This window comes from Pteropus alecto, unplaced genomic scaffold, assembly GCF_000325575.1.
Source record: "Pteropus alecto unplaced genomic scaffold, ASM32557v1 scaffold7, whole genome shotgun sequence".
Classification (NCBI taxonomy): Eukaryota; Metazoa; Chordata; class Mammalia; order Chiroptera; family Pteropodidae; genus Pteropus; species Pteropus alecto.
In genome coordinates, this window is record NW_006494614.1 from 55,741,570 (window position 1) to 55,765,232 (window position 23,663).

The 23,663-nt window shown below is 31.5% G+C and overlaps 1 protein-coding gene across 4 annotated transcripts in view; it reads left to right on the forward strand.

Moving 5' to 3' along the window:
- TMEM135 (transmembrane protein 135) overlaps nucleotides 1–23,663 on the forward strand; it is a 239,027-nt gene that overhangs the window by 93,335 nt on the left and 122,029 nt on the right. For 3 of the 4 annotated variants that reach the window (XM_025042936.1, XM_025042937.1, XM_006926698.3), the window contains one exon: nucleotides 14,656–14,721. The exons of the other annotated variant lie outside the window; for it this stretch is intronic. In XM_025042936.1, the coding sequence (XP_024898704.1) occupies nucleotides 14,656–14,721 (66 nt within the window). The remainder of the gene's footprint in view (nucleotides 1–14,655; nucleotides 14,722–23,663) is intronic. 4 annotated transcript variants of the gene reach the window in all.

Consider the following 23,663-nt stretch of genomic DNA (forward strand, 5'->3'; position numbering starts at 1 on the left):
TTTTCTCTTCTCTTTTCTTTTCTTTTCTTTTCTTTTCTTTTCTTTTCTTTTCTTTTCTTCCTTCTTTCTTTTCTTTCTTTCTTTCTTTTCTTTTCTTTTCTTTTTTTTTCCTGGGAGGACCTGGATGAATAGATTAGAAATTAGAACATTAACTCCTTGAAAGTAATGTTCTGTTGATATTTTGGAAATCATATGACAGAAATTCTGACATCATATAAAAAGAATGAACTTCAGTATTCCCAGTTCCTCCTTCTGTTTTGTCCCCTTCTTTCCTTACTGTCCTTTTCATGGTCTATCGAGATTGGATTGTGTTTCTGGGTATTACAATCATTATTAATGGCTCTTGGTACTCTACTATGAAATGAGTAGCTGTTGCATGTTTTAAATGAGTTAAGTTCATATTGTTAGAGTCATATAATTTCACCCATTTTTTTGTATTTATTAAATTAATTTGGTTGTGTAATAGGTGCTGCTTCTAATTTATGTGTTTTTTAGAGTTTTATTTTATTTTATTTTTTACTTGGACATATGACTTTCCATTTTCTTTTTTCTTTTTAGATTGTACATATATACTATTGAAAACTAGACTTAATTTTTAGAGCAGCTGAAGCTTTATAGAAAAATTGAGCAGAAAGTACAAACAGTCATATCCTTCTCTTCCTCCTATTATTAACATCTTGCATGAGTGTGGCACATTTATTACAATTATTATTGTTATTTTATGAACCTGTATCGATACATTATTATTAACTAAAACCCATAGTTTATATTAGGGTACACTGTTTGTGTTGTACAGTTCTATGGATTTTGACAAATGCATGGAATAGTTTCACTGCACTAAAAATCTCATGTTCTACTTATTCATCAATCCCTGACAGCCACTCATCTTTTCACTGTCCTTATAGTTTTGCTTTTTCTAGAATGGAAAAGTTGTTGTTTATAGATTTTTTTTTTTTTTTTTAGCTGTTATTAGAAAGTCATCTGAAAAAAAAAGAGAACATTTACTTCTTCCTTTCCAATCTGGATGCCTTTATTTCTTTTCCTCGCATTATTGCACTTGCTAGGACTTCCACGACAATATTGAATACAAATTGAGCTGACATCTTGTCTTGTTCCTGATCTTAGGGGAAGTTCCTGATATTCAATTTTTTTACCCTTAAATATGTTAGCTACAAATTTTTTATAGATGCCCTTTTTCCATTGAGAAAGTTTCTCTCTGTTTCTAGTTTTTGTAAAAGTTTTTATTATCAGGAATAGATGTTAGATGATGTCAAATGTGTTTTCCATATCTATAGAGATGATCGTGTGGTTTTCTTTTCTGGTTTGATGGGAGAATTACATTGTTTGATGCTTGAATGTTAAATTAATCTTTCATCCTGGACTAAATCCCACTTGCTGTATTATTCTTTTTATATGTTGTCGGATTTAACCTGCTCAGATTTTAAGCATATTTGTATCCATGTTCATGGAGGATATTGGTCTGTAGTTTTCTTGTACTGTTTTTGTCTGGTTTTGCTTTTAGGGTAACACTGTCCTCGTAGAATAAGTCAAGAAACATTCCCTTCTCAAATTTCTTGAAGAGTTTGTTTAGAATTAGAATTATTTCTTCCTTAAATGTTTGTAAGAATTCACCAGTGAAGCCATCTAGACTGGGAATTTTCTTTGTGGAAAGATGCTTAACTAATATTTCTATTTTTTTTTTAATTGACATAGGGCTATTTAGTCTGTCTGTCTGTCTTTCTTTCTTTTCTCTTCTGTTCCTTTAATTTTTAAATTCAACTTATTGGGGTAATATTAATTAATAACATTATATAAATTTCAGGTGTACAACTTTATAATATGACATCTGTGTTCTCCATTGTGTGCTCACCACCTGTTATATTTCTTTTTGTGTAAGCTTTGATAGTTTGTGTCTTCCAAAAAATTTGTTCATTTCATTTAAGTTGTCAAATTAATTGGCATCAAATTTTTCATATATTCCCTGGTTATCCTTTTATTTTCTGAAGAATTTTTAGTGATATTACCTCATTCCTCATAATGGTAATTTGTGCCTTCTCTCTCTCTCTCTCTCTTTTTTTTCCAGATTATAGTCTCTCTTGAGCAATGTTTTATATACATCTGGAAACAATGTTTATTCTGCTTTTGTTTAATGTAGTGCTCTATAAACATCAGTTAGGTTAAGTTGATTGATAGTGTTCTTCCAGGCTTATGTCTTTATTGATTTTCTCTGTACTTTTCCATCAGTTATTGTAGAGAGATTTTGAAGTCTCTGACTATAGCTGTGGATTTTTCTTATTTATCCATGTAGTATCAATTTTTGACTCATGTGATTTGAATCTCTGTTTTTAGATTCATGATCATTTAAGCTTGTTATGTCCTCTTGATGAATTAACCCTTTTATTGTTATGAAATGGCTTCCTTTATTTCTGTTATCATAATCCGATATCTAAAAAAAAAATTACTGGCAAGAGGAATGAGATTAACATTATTTAGATAAGCTGATAAAAGAAGGTGGATTACCTAAACAAAATCAGCATTTTGTTAGACTATTTTATATACTAATTAAATAAAAGGTTAAATTTAGATATAATTGTTTGTTCATCTTTTGAATTTGAAGTTAAACAGACTCTCAATTATTATATTTGATATTTTTACCACTTAATGGTTGAGAAAACTTAGCTGAAAGGTAGAGTGACTCAATTCAACTGTTATTTTGAAACAGAATGGAAGCATAACTCTAAATTTCAACATTTGTGTTTTTGTTTGTCATTATTCTTTCCTACTTCATTTTGAGTTTAAGTCCAAGAAGGACTGTTGGAAAAAAACTCTATGCTTTTCTTAAGTTTTTACATTCAAGGAGGAAAAGCAGAACATAACACAGTTATTTCATCCTGTCACATTGGATAGAACATCACAGAACATATATTTACAAAAGTACTCTTCCTTAGAGCCAGATGACTGCCTTCAATTTGGAAATAAGCCATCTGCTTATTGTTTAAACTGCTTGATAACTTACCAACCCACATCTGTAAACAGAATTAACATTCTTCATAGCCTTAAAACCACTCTAAGGTCCATTGTTTCCATATATAATGTATTTTCCTGTGTACTTAATGAAAACAGATTTCGACGTTTATGATGCTTAAAAAAATCAAGTTGATTTCATTAACATGAATTATACTTTCAGCGTTAGAAAGTAAATGTTATAATACATTTGGGACATATTTGTTCACACCTTGGAAAAGCATATATCCCAAAACTACCAATAAATAAGTGCTTAGTTGACATATTCCAAATAACTACTTATTCATTAGCTCTTAATTCTTACATTCAATCAACATTTATTGTTTTTCAGGTGTTAAGTGCTAGGAGTATGATGGTGAGTGAAATACAACCTATAATCTAGTGAGAATTTTAGATGAATAAGTAATTACTATAATAAGTATAATAATAATACTATAATAAGTATTACTTATAGTAAGTATTATATGTTGTTGAGAGGAAAGATGACTGATTTCTGATTGGACATATGGGTGGATGGAAACACAGGTACAAGAACTATGTACAAGACAATTGGTCAGTTTTTATATATAGTACTTATTTTTCTTAATTATCAAGTTAAGTGTATATGAGAGCAGTAGTTTTTAAATGGTGATATCTGTAGAATTTTGTATGGAATGCAGAGTTTTCATCACAGTTTACTCTTCCTGGATCCCTAAGTCTTCGTATGAGTATGACATACAGACTCTATTTGTCTATTTGTCCTAGATTATCTCTTGCATTTATTATTAGCTTTAGTATTACTGCTAATTTTCTTCTGCTTTGGTTAACCTCTACTTCTGCCTTCAGTTAATATGAATTTAAGATGAAAGATAAATATGAATGTCTTTTCTAAAAAAATTTTCATTAGGGTAGTACCCAGGTTTTGCCCTAGTGATTGGTGGGAATTAAATTACCAATTAGTTGAGAACTACTTTGGGGGAGGGGGACAGGTGTACATTCTTTTTTAAAAACAGCTTTATTTATATTTAATGAATATCACCTGTTTTAAGTACAGTTTGATAAGTTTTGACAGTTGTTTATAGTCATGTGACTGTAACCACAATCAAGATACAGAATATTTCTCTCTTCCCTAAAATAGTCTCTCTTCCTCCTTTGCAGTTAGTTCTCTGCCCCCATATTACAGGCCCCAATCACTCATCTACTGTCACTATAATTTTGGCTTTTTTACAATTTATATAAATGAACATATGTTTTCATTTCTTTTGGATAGATACCTAGGGATAGAATTGCTCTGTCTTATGGTAAGTGTATGTTTAACTTTGTAAGAAACTGCCCAACTCTTATCCACAGTGACTTTACCATTTTATGTTCCCACTAGAAATATGAGAGTTCCAGTAGTTCTATATCCCCATTTTCACTTGGTATTGTCTTTTTTTTTTTTTTTTTAGCCATTCTAGTACATGCGTAATGGTATCTCATTATGGTTTAAATTTGCATTTCCCTAAAGATTAATGATGTTGAACATTTTTTCATTGACTTTTTCCCATTTATATATGTGTATAAGTGTGTGTATATATGTATATATCATATGTATATATATGTATATGTGTATATTTTTCTTTTTGGTGAAATGTCTGTTGAAATCTTTTGCTCATTTTTTAGTTGTATGTCTTATTTTTGAGTTGTAAGAGTTATTAACATATTCTGATTGCAAATGCTTTGTTAGATATTTGCAGATATTGTCTGTGAGTCTGGTTTGCTTTTGCATTTTCTCAGTTGAGTCTTTCAAAGAGCAAAAGCCTTTTAATTTTGATGAAGCACAATTTTATCTATATATAGTTATCTGATGCTGCATAAGAAAACACTCAAATTGGTGGCTAAAATTATCAATAGTATTTACTTTGCATGAATCTGCAGTCTGGGAAGGGCTTGCCCAAAATAGACCATGATTGCTTTACTTGACATTGGCTGGTACGGCTTAGAAACTAAGGGCTAGAATCATTTGAAGACTCACTCAAATGAATGGCATCTGGGTTTGGAGTTCTTGAATAGATGTATGTTGGAATAGCTGGGGCACCTCTCTCTATTTCTATGTAATTTCTCTAGCATGTTGGCTTCAAGATAGTTGGACTTACTACGTGATGGCTCAGGGTTCCAAAGGCACAATCTATAGAAAGTGAGAAAAGCAGACAGAAGCTATTTTGCCTTTTATATTTAGCCTTAAAATAAGCATAACTTCAGCCTCATTAGGTTTTAAGTTATAGTTACAAAGGCTGTTTCAAATGTCCCAGGTTCAAGAGGAGGGAACATATGACATTTGAAGGAGAGTCAGTGTTACATTTTAAGAAGGACATGTGCGATAGGATATATACTGGTGTGGCCATCTTTGGACAGTTCAGTCTGCTATAGTTTTTTCTTAAGTGTTTTGTTTCGTTTTCCCCCTATATAAAATATCTTTGCCTAAATAAATATTATAAAGTATTTCTAGTGTTTTCTTCTAGCAGTTTTGTGGTTTGAGCTCCAATATTTAATTCTGAGTTCCATTTTGAGTTAGTTTTTCTGTAAGGAGTAGAGATAGGTTGAGGTTTATATGTTTCTGTTTGAAATTTCAGTTGTTTCAGCTTCATTAGTTGAAGAGACTATTCTTTCTGCAGTATCTTGGTACTTTTGTAGAAAATCAGTTGAACATACAGTGTGGTTCTATTTCTGGATTGTTACTTTATGCTAATATCACAGTATATTGATTGCTGAAGGCTTATAGTCTTCAAATTACATAGGATAGGTCTACCAACATTGTTCTTTTTTAACTGTTTTGGCTATCGTGTGTGTATGTATGTGTCTGCATTTCTATATAAATTTTATAATCAGATTCTCAATCTCTAAATAATGCCAGGATTTGGCCTACAGGCCATATTTTGATGATGTCTGGTCTAAAGAAATTCATTCCTTTTATGATGAATGTTTGGCAGAGTAAACTGCTATTTCTTAGCATGTGGGATTAATCCAAGTGTCAATTTTTCTTTTGTAATAAGGAAAGTGTTACCTTCAACTTCTAGTTTGAAATAAACAATGGAATTCAGTCTATCTAACCCTAGTATTTTATCTCTCCAAAAAACTCTCTTTAAGTCACACATTCTACCAGGTGTCCTGTAATGTCTATTATTCATGATATTGTTGTAGTTTGAAAACTAATGTGTAAGCATAACATAGATGGAGATGCATTAAATTTATTATGTATTTTTGAGTTTTATACTAGATTATAAATGTATGTTAAGGACAGTGGGACTTTATTTTTTCTACAAAGTAGATCCCTAATGTGCTTATCCACTATACAATGTACTACATATCTTCTTTGCTATGAGGAAAAGGTATGTTATTAGAAAGCAAAAAAATTTAAATGCATTTTAATAAATATTATTTCAAGGGTCTTTTTTGGAGAGTTTATATGATTTTTTTTTCCCTTTTAATTTAATTTTCACTTTGAATGACTAGCCTACTGAAGAAACATATGCCCATGTCATCTAGTAGGCAAAGTATTTATTGAGATCACTGGAATATGAATGCAAATAAAACCTTTTCTCTGTTTCAAAAAATAAATGTGGTATAGAAAAAAGTACACTTATAATGTATACTATTGTAGAAATATTTACATTTAGGAGAGACATTTATTCTTTATTTTGAAGGGACAATGAAGGCTCAATAGAGGGATTTGGAATTCAATACTGAAGTTATGTTTTTTAATATAATGTAACAGTCTTTGGCTTTTAATTGATATGTTTATATCAGGAATCGGCAAACAGCTTGCTGTCCGTTTTTGTAAGTAAAGTTTTATTGGAGTTGTGTCCATTCATTGATGTATTGTCTATGGTTGCTTTCATGCTACATTGGCAAAGTTGAGTAGTTGTAACAGACACTGTATAGCTTGAAAAGCCTAAAGTATTTAATTTGACCCCTTGCCGTAAAGTATGCTGACAGTTGGTTTAGATCATTTATATTTAATGTAATTATTTATATTGTTTGAAATAGGTTTACTACCTTATTTGTTTTCTGTTTGTCATCTTTTTTGCTTCTTTGTTCCTCTTTTCTTGCTTTCTTGGATTATGATTTTTTTTTTGCCGTCCCATTTAAATTTATCTGCAAGCTTTTTAGCTGTATCTGTATGCATTATTTTTTAGCAGTTCCTTTAGTGATTATAATATACATTCTTAATCTTTCACAGTCTACTTACAATTAATATTTTACCACTTCTAGTGAAATGTAAAAGGGTTATAACCATATAGACCTCTTCGATCTCTTATAGTTCTTATATATTATATCTACATACATTGAAAACTTCATTAGACAATGTTATAATTGTCTAATCACACATATTTTAAAGATACAATCTTGTTCATTTACTCAAATCTTTACCATTTCTTTTACTTTTCTTTCATTCCTGAAGTTTCATATTTCCCTTTAGGATTATTTCTTTTAAGTCTATAGAAGTGTCTTTATCATTTCCTTTAGAGCAGTTCTGCTGCTGGTGATAGATTCTCTTATTCTCTTTCACATGAGAATGTCTTTATTTTGCCTTCATTCCTGAAGGATATTTTTGGTGGATATAGAATTCTGAGTTTATAATTTTTTTGCTTCAAAACTTTAAAAGATGTTCTCCTCGTTTCCATAATTTCTGATGGTAAATCCATAATCATTCTAATAGTTGTTATACTATATATAATATTTTTTGGGCTACTTTCAGTATTTTTTTCTTTATACTTGGTTAGCATTTTGTTCTTGATGTATCTAGGCATGGTTTTCTTTTAGCATATCTTACTTGAGCTTAACTGAACTTCTTGAATCTGTAAAATACATGTCTTTTACCAGATTTCGGAAGTCTTCATTCATTATTTCTTCAAATATTTTCTCAATATCAATCTTTTTTCCTCTCTTTCTAGATATCTGGTAATACAAATGCTAGATCATTTGCTGTTTTCCCACACAAGTCTGTGGGGCTCTGTTCATTTTTTTTTTTTCAACCTTTTTTCTATCTGTTCTGTAGAATTGATTATTTCTATTGACTTGCCTTCAAGTTCACTGATTCTTGCTTCTTTTATCACTATTTCGATGTTGAGCCCCCAACCATTGAATTTCTTATATTGGATATTGTATTTTCAGTTCCAAAATTTACATTTTTTTATATTTTTTATTTCTCTGCTGAGAACTCTTTTCATTAATGGTAGTGTTTAACTTTATCTTGGAACACAGTTATAATAACCGCTATACAGGTTTTGTCTGGTAATTTTAACGTCTGAAAGTCTTTGCTTTGAGAAGTGGTCACGATTTTTTTGTTCTTTGCAGGCAGAATAATTTTGGAATGATCCTAGATGTTTTGAATATCATGTTATGAGACTTTGGATCCTGATAAAATCCTCTGGAGTGTGTTGATATTTTTTCCAAGAGTAGTAGTAGTAAGCAGTCACTCTGTTAGATTCAGGCTGTAATATCCATCTCATCTTCAGAGGGCAGTAGTTGCAGTGTCAGTTCTGTGGTCAGTACCTTCCCTGTGCTACTTTGGGTCTGTCCCATCTGTGTGCCACTCATGGGCCATTTTAGGATTGAGTGGTAGTTTTACCTGTAGTTTTGCTCTAAATACTTTTGCTTTGCTGCTGGGGTCTGTTCTGCGTCCATGCTGATTAGAGGTAAGCCCTGTACTTGGGCCAGTTCAAACTCAGATTTGGTTAGGGTATCTCCTTTTCTAGCTCATCTTTTCTTGGAGTTACACCTTCATTTTCTGCTTCACTGGGCATCCTTTTCCTGGTCCTCTGGCCTGAAAGATTGAATTTCCCTTGGAGTTTTAGTTGCCTTTACTGCTGTCGTAATTGTAGACACTGGACAGAGCCTGCCATTGGGACAAAGCGGCTAAAGAAGAGAGACTGAAAAAAATAATGGGGATTCTTCCTTTCTTCTTTGGGCTACCGAGGTCTCCTTTCCATATATCTTTGACCAGAAATAACAGAATTTTTTCCCCCAGTTTTAACTACCTACCTGCACTGCTGCTGCTTCATTTTATAACTGGGGCCTGTTCTTGGGGCAGAGTCAAGAGAGAAAAAAATAAAGCCTTCCCAACAACCGAGGATTAATTCCCTATATACGCTCTGGCCTACTTGGTCCCCTTTTCTGTTTTCTGGCTAGAAAGAGTTTTCTCTCACAGGTTTGCTCCCTGTGCTTCAGCTGCTGCAGTTCATGGACCCCGAAGTTATGAATTTAAATTAGTGAGTTAGAAAGGGGTTGGGCTACAGGCAGCTGTTTAGAGAAAAGAGAGTGATAATGACTTGGAGATATCACAAAGGTCTTGGTTGCTATGCTAATGCATTTGTGTATTTTGAAGGCATATTATTAGATTTGGATTATGCACTGATTCTTTTGTGAGAAGCAGATAGCTAATGCTCAGTTTTCCTAGTTTTTATTTTGTATTTTTATCATCATAAGGAAGGAAAACAGCTGGTGCTTAAAAGCCTCAATATTTAAATTTTTCTGCTATGGCCAGGATAAATAGCTGGGGAATGAATTTTGCAATGATTTCTGAAGACTTTTGTTAAATTAATCTTGAAATAATGTAAGTTTTTAATTTTTCTGATTGACTTGTCAAGAATTTTAGTATAACTAAATGGCCTTATAGCACAATGTGCTAATTGTAGTTAACTTTTATATTGTATATTTTAATTGCCACCTGATACAATTTAAATTACATTTTTAATTGTAATCTGATGACTAATTTTAAAGTAGAATTGGAATTCTGCATTTTCTTTGAGATGACAGTAGTAATAAAATTATCATTTTTTTTTTAGTACTTACAGTTTCCCTTAAGTTATATACTGTTATGCTTATTTTGCTAATGATGAAGCTGAACCCAAAGAAGTGAAGTTGCTTGGCTGAGATCACACATCTTACAAATGGCAAAGCTAGAATTCGGATTTAGTAGTCTGTTTCTAAAACCCGTTTTCCTAATCTTTATGCTATATTGTTATACATTGTGCAAGGTCTGGGAATACACGAAGAAAAGATGCAACTCATTCCCTCCAGGACCTTACTGTTTAGCCAGTGAACCAGAAGAGAGTTATAGAACAGTGGTAAAGTGCTGTGACTCTTTGACATAGATCTTTGTTTTTCATATTCGCAACTGTGATTAAGGCTCATTCATTTTTGGTCTTTCATGAGTCCATTCCTTATTTTTATATTTGAAAAATCAAAATGAATATTTCTCAAACATTTTTTCATCTCAAGAAGTGCTGCCTTAAACTAAACTTTGGATTCATTATTTTACATTTATCTAGCTCTTTTACAGAGGTTTTCACACATTTTAACACCTTTGTTCACTACCACAATTAGGTTATTAGCTGTCACCTTTTTAAGAGGAGATCAGAGCTTAGAGAGTTTAAATAACCTGACTAAAATTGTAATAGTGGAAATAAGATAACTAGAAATCTATTACTTGACTAATTGGAAACAGTATATGCTAAATACATACAACTTTTGTATTTATATTTATAAACTGCTTGTCTTTCTATAATATGCTTTAAAGTTGTTATAATCATACTGCTTTTCAAGGTAAAAGTATATTAAGTATACATTTCTTGTTAATTTTACTTATTTTGTGTTGGTTTAATGATTTAAAAAGCATTAGACTATAAGAATATGAGTCTCTTGAATTTGGATTATTTTCAGTGAGCTACTCAGTATAGTACTGCTTGTATTATAACATTTTACATTGTTCGAAAATTCTGTTTTAAATCTGTTTTACCTTTCAGTATAACAAAAATTATTACTTTTATTTTTTACTTTTTATTTTTATTATTACCACACAGTGCATGTGAATGGTAGAACATTAGAAAATAAAACGAAAAACACCCAGAGATTACTACTGTTATTAACTTGTTATATTTAATTCTGGATCTTTTTTCGATTCACACACATACACAAACACAAGGATCCAGTCCAGAACTTTGCATTTGTTATAGCTAGATTTCATGTCTCCTGTCTCTTTTATATAACATTCTTTTTAAAACAGCCTCTTTTGAGAACTTTGTTTTTAAACAAAAACCTGTAGGTGTCCCCTCCTCCCCCACCGTCCTGCCACTGACAGAAAATGTTTAGTGAATGTTTTTAGTATTAATCATTTTTAATTGTTACCAAAACTCAAGGAGAGAGAAATTTCAATTGAGAATTTGCTGGTGGTAAATTGACAAATGCTGAGAATTAGCCCTGTATCTCATTGTTTTGACACTTGTTAGTCGTTGTTTGGGTACAAGTAAATTAAAAGCATTCCCTGTAGTAGAGGTCAAAAGAATGTTGTACACTTCAGTGCTTCCCTATAGAATCAAAGGAATTTGAGTTGAATTGACTGAGTGCTATTAGAATGAGACATCCTTAAACATCTTGATGGGAATAGCTGATGAAATAAATCAATTTAGTTGGAAACTAAAGATTGAATTTAGTATTCTTCTACTGAAGAGAGTGCAGGAAAAGAATTAGATTTTCAAACTGGGATTTTGAGACACAAAAAAAGTAAGATCTGGTTTAGTTGTTGCATACTTTATTCCAAGTGCTGCTGCCTCTGCTTTTACCCTTTTGCCCCTCAAATATATACTGCAACTAACCTGACTTAGTATTGTTAACAATCACATCACTAGATCAAAAAAGGTTTAAAAAGAAACAGGAAGATGGAAGATGAAATTTAATATATCATTAAGAATAGAAAAAAAAGTACATCATTGGTGAGAAATCTTTTTCCTTTAATAAAAATTTCTGTAGCTAGTTCTTTCAACACGTAGCTAGTTCTTTCAACACGTAGTTTTACGTGCCTTAGTAAAAATCCATCATAGCAAAGTCATTCATTTATAATTTGATTTTTGTTTAGGTATGTGAATAACCACTCCCATTCCCAGTAAGGGTCTGCTTTAACTCTTTCTGAGTAAATTATGGATTGGAATTATATTCATATTGTGCTGCAGTCACAAAATTTAGCAATGTTTTCCCTAAAAGTTTTTTTTTTTTTTAATTTTCTAACTTGTCATTTAGACATTAGTTTCCTACCACCTGTGTGTGTGTGTAAGAATGTTGTAAAGATTGGTATCTCTCCTTTAAAAATGTTAGAAAAAATTTATGTTACGTGATGTACTTTACCAATAAAGTTGAATTAAAAGTAATATCTTCTCTCATTTTTCCTTGACAATTTCTAAACCACGAATATCTCTAGCTTTCTGATCCTGTAACTATATGGATTCGCAGTAACAAAGGTTTATGATTTTCAACCTTAGCTGGCCTTTTAGTATTGCTTAGCAATTCTGTATTCCATTCTCTTATGTTTTGCTTTTACATGTATTACTTACTCTCACCCTCTCCTTAAATTATATCTTTGTCATTCTCAGAAGATTATCTTCTCTCCTAATTCAGAGAGGGAGAGGGAGAAAAGAGAAGGATAAGAGGAGAAGGAGGAGTAGAGAGAGGGAGAGGGACAAGGAGAGCATTTACTTATATTTGCCCCTTCTCCCTTTTAACATAGCTAACAATGTTCCTATCTTTTACAGGAATCTCCCTCAGTCAGTATCCATTTTCCTTCTCGTGTCTATAACTTTGGCCACTTTACTGAAAACTTCTACTTAGCCATTAAAAACTTGTTTAAATCTCTTCTATCCTAAAAATGTCTTGTTATCAATTGTCTCTGAACTCTACTCTTTCTAGCAACAATTCCATCTCATTCCTTACTTTCATTGTAAAACTTTTTGAGAGTTTACTTACACTGTTTGACTTTATATCCTCTTATTCAGCCCTAAACTTAGACATAAGTTTATTCATATGAGTCTCTTGAATATATCTCATATGAATATTCTTATACACATCACTCTTTGCAAAATTAGACACTATTGATTACTTATTCCTTTAACAGTTAAAAAAGTTTTGATCAAGAACTTAACGTGTAGTTTAAATAGTCAAATAGTATGCAGCAAAGCTAGTAGAAAAAGAGTAGTGCTTTTCTTCACCTTTTCCAATGCCTGATTTCCACAACCCAGAGGCAACTACTTGCAACTCTTTTTATTTCTTGTTATTTACTTTCTTATATCTAAATTAACATGTACCGTGCTATTTATATCTCACTGATTACACTGATTTTATACGCATATATCAGTTTCCTCCAGTTTTCCATCTCTCCTGCTCTTTAGATTTCTTTAGATGTGCATTCAGTTTTTAAATTTAAAGTTCTCTTTTATTTGTTCCTCTTAAATTCATTTCAAAACCTTACCCCAATGTGATGCTATTGGAGCGAGGCCTTTGGGAGGTAATTAGAATTAGAATGGGATTTAGTGCTCTTATAGGAGTCCAGAGAAAGCTTGCTGCTCTTTATTCTCTGCCATGTGAGGGAGGATACAAGAAGATAGCCATCTAGGAACCAGAAAGCACATCCTCACCAGACACTGAATCATAAAGTCTTTCCTTTATGTTTTCTTCTAAGAGTTTTATAGTTTTAGCTCTTATATTTAGATCTTTCATCCTTTTGAGTTAATTTTTGTATATGGTATCAGGTAAAGATCCAACTTTCCTCTTTTGCTTGTGGATATCTAGTTTTCCCGGCACCATTTGTTAAAAAGACTGCCCCCCTTTTCCCATTGAAAGGGCTTGGTACCCTTATTGAATATAATTGAACCGTGTGTGTGTGTGTGTGTGTGTGTTTGGACTCTCTATCCTATTCATTGGCTTATATATCTGTCTTAATGACAGTACCACACTGTTTGATTACTGTAGCTTCGTAGTAAGTTTTGAAATTAGGAAGTGTGACTCTTCCAACATTGTTCCTCTGGTTCAAAATCATTTTGGCGTTTTGAGGTCTTTTGGGTTCCATGTGAATTTTAGGATGGATTTTTGTATTTCTGGGAAAAAGTCATTGATATTTTGATAGGAATCACATTGAATCTTTATATCTTTTTGGGTAGTGTTGACATCTTAGCAATATTGTCTTCCAGTTAATTAACACAGGATGTCTTGCCATTTATTTATGTGTGTTTTACTCTTTTTCAGCAGTGTATTGTAGTTTTCAGTGAACAGGTCTTTTGCTTCTTTGGTTGTTTATTCCTGTGGGGTTTTTTTTTGTTTTTTTTGATGCTGTTGTAAATAGAATTCTTAATTTCTTTTTAGGATTATTCATTGTTAGTATATAGAAAGCAATTACTTTTTTTGGGGTGTTATTTAACATATTATATCACTGAATTACTTCACCTTCTGTCAGTATTTCAGTGACAGTCAAGTGACTTGAACTGAATTCAAATGGAATCTAAAAATTAGAACAAATGATAATTTCTGAATTGAGTCCAAGGCCTGAAGTTTTATTTGATCTTTGTTAATCAAACTAAGGTTTAAACTTATCAAAAATGCTAGTTTGAAATGATAGATCTGGACAAATACTAGAAATCAAAGTAACTTTTGAAACAATTTAGTTTGAGCTCTTGATAGCATTAAAAAGTTCTGGAAATTATATTTTTGGTAGAATTTGGAGCTTGTAGCTCTTATGCCTTCTTGATGCTTCTCTAGATGTTGCTGAAATGTTTTTTTACATTTTGGAGGTGGGATATACAGTTGAATACACATTATAGATGATATCTCTTTTTTTTTAATTCACAGGCGACAGAAACACTATTTAGAATGGGTGTAGCAAGAGGAACCATCACAACGTTAAGAAATGGAGAAGTAAGATGAGAATTTTGATATAATTATTAGTTCTTAATTCATAGTATACCATTTTTAAAACATAAAATGTGAATTTTATGATGCTTTATATAACAGATTGAGAAATACCTGATGTTCACAATATTGAGTGAATCTGACTTAAAAATCCATTTTAGTTCAGTCATGTTGGAACCAGATCTTGAGTTGAAAATGAATTGCTGAGCCTTTTAATATTTGATTACCAGTTGTTTTTACTCTTAAAGGAAATGACATTTTATTTAATAATAACTTGTGCAAACATGTATTTTTAAATGAAAATAATCTCATACTTTTTTCTTTCGTTCCTATTTTATGTTCTACAGATGTGATACTTTCTTAAGATAAAATAATTTGAACTATTAATATTTATTAGAGAGAGAGAATGCTAGAGAGAGAGAGAGAGAACGATGTGGGGTGGGGAAAGATGAAGGAGAATGGGGGAGAGGGAGAAATGGGATGCAGTCTGCTCTTGTTGTTGGGGCTCAATTAAGATATAGATTCTAAGTTTTGACTTTTGTAAATGTTCCTACCAGTTCTTAAAAAAAAAGTTTTACCCCCTTAAATAAATTTTATTCCAAAATTACTACTGGCCTGATTACCACTCTGCTTTATAAAATTTATTGTTTGATATTATCTACTTATTAGGCAACAATGTACAACAATTTGAAGATCATATACTCTTTTTCATACATAAAATATATATATTACAAAGTAATACCAATGTGACTTGGTACTATATATATATTTTATGACTTGGTATTACTTTGTAATATATATATTTTATGTATGAAAAAGTCTTAATTAATCCCTTTGTATTCTCAACAAACTGCATTATATGGTGCCATTTTAAGAAAAGAAAACGTTCCCATTAATAAAGTCAGACGTATTTATCAGCCTAGAATGTGTCAAAGTGAAATTCGGATTTTAGTAATCGTTATGTATTTCCAAATGGGGAGGGCAATGAACTTTTGAACTCTTATCTTCTAAGAAGGTTGGCAAAGTGTATGCAAGAAAGTTTTATAAGTAATCTGAGCATGTCAACACATGTTGGATATGTACATATTTTATTTAATGGAGAGGAAGTAAAGTACCTGCTTTTGATCCATTTTTTCCCAGATTGCTACAGGTGACTAAACTGGTTAACAGATATATTAACGTTAGAGTTTTCAAGCACTCTCTGTCCTTCAGTTTCTAAAACAAGGATGAAACTATAAGATGCACATTTTTTCCTTACATTTTAAGATCTCTAAGAATACAAAGTCCTCTAATCAGTGGCACCTCATAATCACATTTACTATTTTCACAGTTTAACACCTCTTAAATTGTGAGATTTCTTATGTCTATGATATTTTAGAGTTGATAATATACGGTAATACTTTGTAGTTTAAAAAAATACAGTGGCATTCAGTAAATGAGTTAGAATAGGCCATGAATTAGTTTTAATTTAATTATTTGACTTTGGGAGATGGAGAATTAAAACAAAACAAAGATGTTATTGGATATGTATATAAACAAATGGCATAGATTTTTAGAGATGATAGTGGGCTAAGTTCTATGTAAGTAGATGATATAGTATGGTTCCTGCCTTTATAGGAGCTTACTTTCTGGTGGAGGAAATAATTACATCAGTACTTGAAAAAAAATCTGGGAGAGAGTAGAAATGCTTAGTTTCGATTGAGTCTCTAGAGTCCAGATTCCACTTGGAATGTGCTAAATTTAAGTAACAAGGCAATAATAGAGAATTCATTTAAGAGTAGGAAATAAACTTAAAAGGTTAACAATTTAGTGGATTTTTTAAAACAGAAGCTGAAATCACCATATTTATCATATTGGAAAATTTTTGAAATAGTAAGAGAGGAGAGTAGCAGAGTTTACTTGCCCTAGAGCATTTAAAAAATCACTGTAGCCCGTTACTGTAAAAAATATCTGTTAAACAGAGATTTTAGTAAGTAACCCCATGACAGTGATGAAAGGTAGGGGAAATAAAGACTGGTATATCCAAATAACAAAAATATCAGTCTTTGGGTAAATTTGTTATATGGATGCATGATGAGACTGAACTTTGCTTGTCTAACCTTATCTGTGTTCTGTCACTAAGCCTACATTTTGCCTATCTAATTGAACATTTCTGTTTGGGTGTTTTAAGAAATGTTGAGACCAGAAAACATGGTTCCTCTCTTTAAAAATAATAAGATTGTGAAAGAATTGGACACTTACTTTATAAGCTATAATGATAGCTTTAAGCAAAGAATTTATATTATCTTTTAAAATCCTCAACACAATTCTGCAAGGGAGAAATTATTATGCCTATCTTATAGGTAAACTGAGGCTCAGAGAAGATAAACATTTTGCCTATGATCAAACAGCAAAGCCCATTCATTCCATTATACAATATAACCTCCCTCAATGTACTTCACTTAGACTAGAGTTTTCTAATTGTTCAATTATCCTGAGGTTTGACAATTGAAATATAGCATAGTAGCTAAGACTCAGATTATATATTCAGCCTGATTTTTTATGCATTTTGATTATCACTATTATCATTTCATATGTGCAAAGAAATGTATGACTTAAAATGAATAGAAAAAAATACTGACCCTTCACAGTTCTGTTTTGTGACCACCTAACCATGTTTATGTGTTCTTTGTACAGCTCTGTATATGGGCTAGCTGGATTTTTGTATCTTGATCAAATTACATAAGCTAGAAAGCAGATAAGTTTTCTAGGTAGAAATTTTTTAAATATGTTTATTTTGGGGGGTAACTTATAAAATTATAACTGTCAATAAATAGTTATTGAATGTGCTTGTCTCAAAAATTACTCTTGTGTAGTTTTTTTAGGAAAGGTATGATTCTGTTTTCAGCTTCCAGGTATTTATATATAAGGTGAAACAAGTACTTTTTGTTAAAAGATAGTTACTTTCCTAAAATTATGTATTTTAAAAATTATCTACTGTTCTTTTACATAACTTGAGACCTAAGTAAGCCAGAAATTGGTGTTTTTTTTATTAGATTCTTCTTAATTTTAAAGTTTTGAAAGAGAACAAAGATTAGCAGGAAGATAGGATTTCAAACTCTAGGTCTTAATTAAATCCTTTGCCTTCTGTTTATCAGCTGATACCATCTACCCAGTTCTGATAGTAATAGTAAGGAATCAGTGAGTGTAATGAAGAAGCTGAATGACTTTCTGTAGCCAGCAAGTTGATTCGTCTATTGTAGCTCTATTAATTTTTTAAATTTTATGAATTTTTAAAATATCAGATATATCTATTTTCATTTATTGTATTTAGTGAGCACCTTCTATTTTTCTGGCATTGTTTTTAGGTGCCTGTGATGCATCAGTAAGCAAAACAGACCAATATCCTTACCTTTCGGGAACTTAGCGTATTAATAACTTACGTTCTAATTATGGAAGAAAATAAAAATGTATAAAACAACTAGAAGTTATTACTATTACAAAATTTCAAAAGAAAGTATAAGCAAATATATGGTTTAAAAGTACAAGTAATTTAAGTAATGAATGAAAAAACAAGTAATTAGAATAGGGTTATTTAAGAAGATTTCTTAGGAGGCACATCTTAAACTGGGCCCTAAAAATTTTATGAATGTAATTGAGGGAGAAGAGGTCACAAGGCGTTGCCAATTAGGAGAAACTATATAAAAGGGAGCATAGTTGAGAGTTATGGTGATATATTTTGATCAAAAAGGAAAGGAGGGGAGGTATTGAAAGGAAGTAATATTTGTCGAGTACTTTTTCCAGATACTTTATTATTATTCAGCTCATTTATATATCAAAACAACTTTCCATTTTAGATTCTTTTAGCACCATTCTTTCCAAGGGAAATATTTAAGGTTTAAGAAAGGGTAGTGTTTTTTTTTTTAATATTACATTTCCCTGATAATTTGAATACTTATGATTTTGATTAAACTTGTGGTAGAATCAAGAATTAATACTTTATTTTCCTCCCAAGTGGAGTAGCCAGTCTTGTGTGGCAGAAAGGGCACTAGTCTGCATGCCAAGAGACCTGGGTTTTCTTACTGGCTTTACTAGCTATGTGGTCTTGGACAATTTACTTAACTTCTCATAACTTCGATTTATACTTTAGAAAATAAGTTGATAAGATCAAGGGTCCCTAACCCCGGGGCCATGGACCAATACCAGTCCGGTGGCCTGTTAGGAACCAAGCAGCACAGCAGGAGGTGAGCAGCAGGCCTGTGAGTGAAACTTCATCTGTATTTGCAGCTGCTCCCCAGCACTAGCATCACCTCCTTATTAGCTCCACCTCAGATCATCAAGATTAGATTCTCATAGGAGCACCGGTCCCTGGTGCCAAAAAGGTTGGGGACTGCTGGGTTAGACGATCTTTAAGGTCATGTACGGATTTAACATTTTCTACTTCTGGCAGCTTTCTATACCCTTTCTTTCTATGTGGTTCTCAACATTGACTGTGCATCAGAATTGCACATGGAGCTCTGTAAAAGTGTATGTCTGTGGGCTCCATCCCCAAAATATTTGTTCATTTGGTCTAGCTTCAGGCTCCAGTATCAATATTTATTAAAACATACACTGATTTTACTGTTTAGCTATGGTTGTAAAGTACCGTTTTTGAGAAGTATTTTTCAATCCAATGTCTTTTTTGAACTCAAGGAATGTACAGCTTGAGTGAGACAAAGCACACAAAGAAATAGCAAATAAATTTGAAGTTTATTTAAAGATTTTTGTATATAAAGTAGAACACAGTAGCATGGATTGTTGCTGTTTTAGAAAGATGGATATAGGATGTGACCCAATATCTACTTTTGTTTTATATTACTGCGTGGTATTAGATATTCTGCATGTTTTGTTAGAAAGGAAACCTTTTTTGCTTCCTGGAGCATGCTTTAAATAAGTAATATAGACTATTTAGATTTGGTGTGATTGTTGCAGTGGAGATAGGCTCTCTGTTATGGATTTCTGTTTCTTCAGGTTTAGCACCTGCCTAGCATATAATAATGATCTCAGTAAGTATATGTCTGATGGACAAGTAATAGATTTATTTAGAAAGTGCTTATATATGGCAAATATTATTTTGATTTAATCAACTTTCAGATTAAGGTAAATATAACCATAAATATCTTTATAGATTTATATGTATATATAGATTTATAGATTTATACATGTACATATAAATACTAGGGCTATATTATTTCAAAATTAAAAAGTTTATAATACAATGATATATTTTTTCACATCAATTTTTTTCATGAATTAAGGAACATTTGGAGACTGAAATTTACATATTTGATATTCCCTCTTATTTACAAAGTTAATTATTCAGATATTAATATATACTTCTAATGTTGAAATTATATTAAAATTATATTTAATTTAATGGAATACTTAAAAAATATTTTTTAATGTGAATTTTTATATAAGGAAAGCTAAAAATAAACTGTTTTACATTTATATATTTTAAGAGGCATCTATTTTTTCTCAGTTATTATTACTATTTCTCTTTTAATATCACCTCAGGAAATATATATCTTTAATAAGCACAGTGTTAGCATTTCAAACAGTGAAGTCTGAGACTTGGTTGCTAGTAGAATGCCACTAACTAGTGGCTTGCAAATTCTAATCAAGTGAGCAAATATTTAATGAGAGCATCTTAAAGGCAGATGTGACACATGGAATTAGAATCAGATTTAGTGTCTCTTCCCTTTTTTTCCTTCCCTAAATATTAACAGAGTGTCAGGCACTATACTAGGTGCTAGGTTTTAACTCTAAATAAAACTAATTTGGTTCCTACTCTCAGGAAACTTTATAGCCCATAACCTGCCACTTGAACCTTGCCATTCAGTGTTTTCTGTAAATAGAATAAAAGCATTCACTTCTTACTTTGTGGGAAATAAATTAGATAATATATATAACGCAGCTAGCAGAATGTCTGGCACAAAGTAAAGACTATTAGAATTTAGCCTATACTAAATGATAACTATTTTTTTATTTAATTATGCTGATAATGATTTTGTTTTTATGTACAGGATAAATATAGCAGGGAGAGGAGCAATGGTAGAAAACCTGACATGTACAAACAAACATAAGAATCCTATTAAAAACAGAATAAAGTCATTACATAGTGAAAACTTAGTTCTTTTGATAATTGCAAGTCTTAGCTGGGCAAGTTTCACAGAGAAAGGTGAGACACTGACCTCCCAGAAATGCAGATGAAGGCTCAGTTGATCTTGTCAAGAAAAACTGGATTATCTCTTCAGCAATAAGACCTCTGATTTATGTATTGTGTTTTAATAGAAAGAAAATGTTAAGATACTTTACACATGTCCATTGCCTTTGAAATATACTCTTTGTTAATGTGATTAGCTTCCTCTCATATACCCATATCATCTAAAGAAAAAGAAAAAAGAATTCTTACCACTCTGGAATGTTCCCAAATAACTTTTTCAAGTCTCTTGTTTTTTTTTTTTTTTTTTTTTTTGAGTGATTTCCAAATTGTATGTTTATTGATAAAATATATAAAAATTTAGCCTAGAAAAGTTATTATAATGTTTTTTCCTCCCAAGCAACAGGTAGAACATAGCTTGAAAACAAGCTATATAAATGGAAAGTGGATAGTATCCTGAGGACAGAATAAGTATGGAAAAAGATCTAGAAAGAAAGATTAAGGCTTAGAGAGCTTTTATAATAATAGCACGGTATAGACAAGGAAGTCACAAACCTCTCTCTAATAAAGTGGGAAGAAATGAGTTTTGATTGCAGAACAGATAGTTTGAAATAACTGGAGCTGCTGGTCATTACTTCAGGTGATGAAACATTAAAAGAGTCTTCAAAGAAGTTGTGGGATTGCTATCTTGCTGATTTCAAAAAAGTTTCTTAATGACCATCAATTTGGATGGCAAAGATATTAAACTACCAGAAGCAGAAGACTGGTCTAAGTAATGTCTTGATTTTTTTTTTCTTTTCCAGTTTTCCAGTTCCCTGACTTAAAATATGTTATATTTTGGCAGGTGATTAGAAATTTAGAATCCATGCCAGAATTGCATCATAAAACATTTGAACTTCAGAACTTGTATTTTGTTCTTGCTGAATAGTTTATCTTTGTCACTAAATCTGCTTTAAATGGCTCATCATATTATATATGTGGGATTATTTCATATTCTTGGTGAATGGAGTTTATTTGGAAAATTTTGGTGCAGACAAAGAAGGCCAAGGGCCAAACTGAGGTTTTAAAAATATCAGATCATAGTGTTTAAGCTTGGTGGTCTTGTCTATACCAACTCTGTATGTGCTTTTCTATACTGAGATAATTATTTTTTGAAACACCCTTATTTTCTTCATACTAGTAACTTTTGATTTAAATACAAAAATAAATGTGCCATAATTTTGTCCTTAAACAAAATAAACAATATCTTGACAGTATCTGGCTAACTACGGAACACTTAGGTTTTATTTTTCAAAAATTAGAAGGGTTCTTAAGATAACATCAATTTGTTTTGATCCTAATAGGAAGAGCTTTAGGCCAGGAAAGCAATTATTTCCACATGGATAAGGCCAATCCCAACTACTTCCCTTCCACTGACTGCTCACTGAACTTCAACTTGCTTACCTTGGTTATATAGCTAAATGTGATTGAATGTGTTAGAAAATGCAGGCTCCATTTAAAAATAAAGTCTTTAGATATATAGAAAATGTTTCTTTGTATAAAACATACTAAAAGCGTTTTGCATTTCTGGGTGAGTTTAGCAGCAAGTAATTTAAACTTTTTGAATTACCAAATAAATTTTATATTATACACACATATGAATATGTATTGCCATTTTGCTTGTATTTTTTTCTTTGTTGACTCTTGACTGTCTACTCAATAGGTGAGTTTGCTGTGTAGAGACAAGTGTTGTTTATGATGGTTGAGTAGAAGATATGGCAGATCAGAAAACAGAGGATTTGCATTTAGTGATATGATTGGTCTTTCTGGTGATCAGCTCTGATCCTAAAGCTAACACCATGAATCATCTATTAGCATAACAGACACTCTTATCACTTAGGAAATTCCAAGGATTTTCCAGGCTGTATACCAGGAACTAGAAAAAAAGACCAGATATATTCTTTATTATAACACAATCTGTAGATTGGCTTTTTCTGAAAAGTTTATATATATGGCAATATATACTATGTGCTCTTTTGAGTCTGACTTCTTTCATTTAACATGTTTTTGAGGTTCATTCATATCAGTTTTTTTTTCCATAACTAAATAGTATTCCATTGAATGGGTATATATTTATCTATTAACTAGTTAATGAATATTTGTATTGTTTTTAGTTTTTAGCTATTATGAATAATACTTCTGTGAGCATTTGCATAGAAGTCTTCGTGTTGAGATATGTTTTAATATCTCTTGGGTTGATACTTAAGAGTGGAATTACTAAGGTCATATGAGTAACTTAAGAAAAAGTGGCTGTACTATTTTACATTCACTGTGTCAATGGACAAGGAGTCCAGTTTGTCAACATCTTTGCCAACATTTGGTATTATTGGTCTTTTTGATTATATCCATTCTAGAGGTATGTAGTGGTACCTCATTGTGGTTGTTATTTGAACTTCCCTAATAACTAATGATGTTGAGCATCTTTTCATGTACTTATTAGTTATTTATATATCTTGATGAAATGTCTATTGAAATCTTTTGGACATTTTTTTGTTGTTGGGTTTGTTTCTTGTTATTGAGTTGCAGAAAGTAATTTAAAAGAAGAATTCTGGATAAAAATCTTTTATTAAACATATGATTTGAAAATACTCCCCCCGCCCCCAGTCTGTGGCCTGTCCTTTAATTTTCTAAATATTATTTTTTGAAATAAAATGTTCTAAAGTTTGATGAAGTTCAGTTCATTATTTTTTGTGCTTGCTTCCTTCCTTCCTTCCTCCCTCCCTCCCTC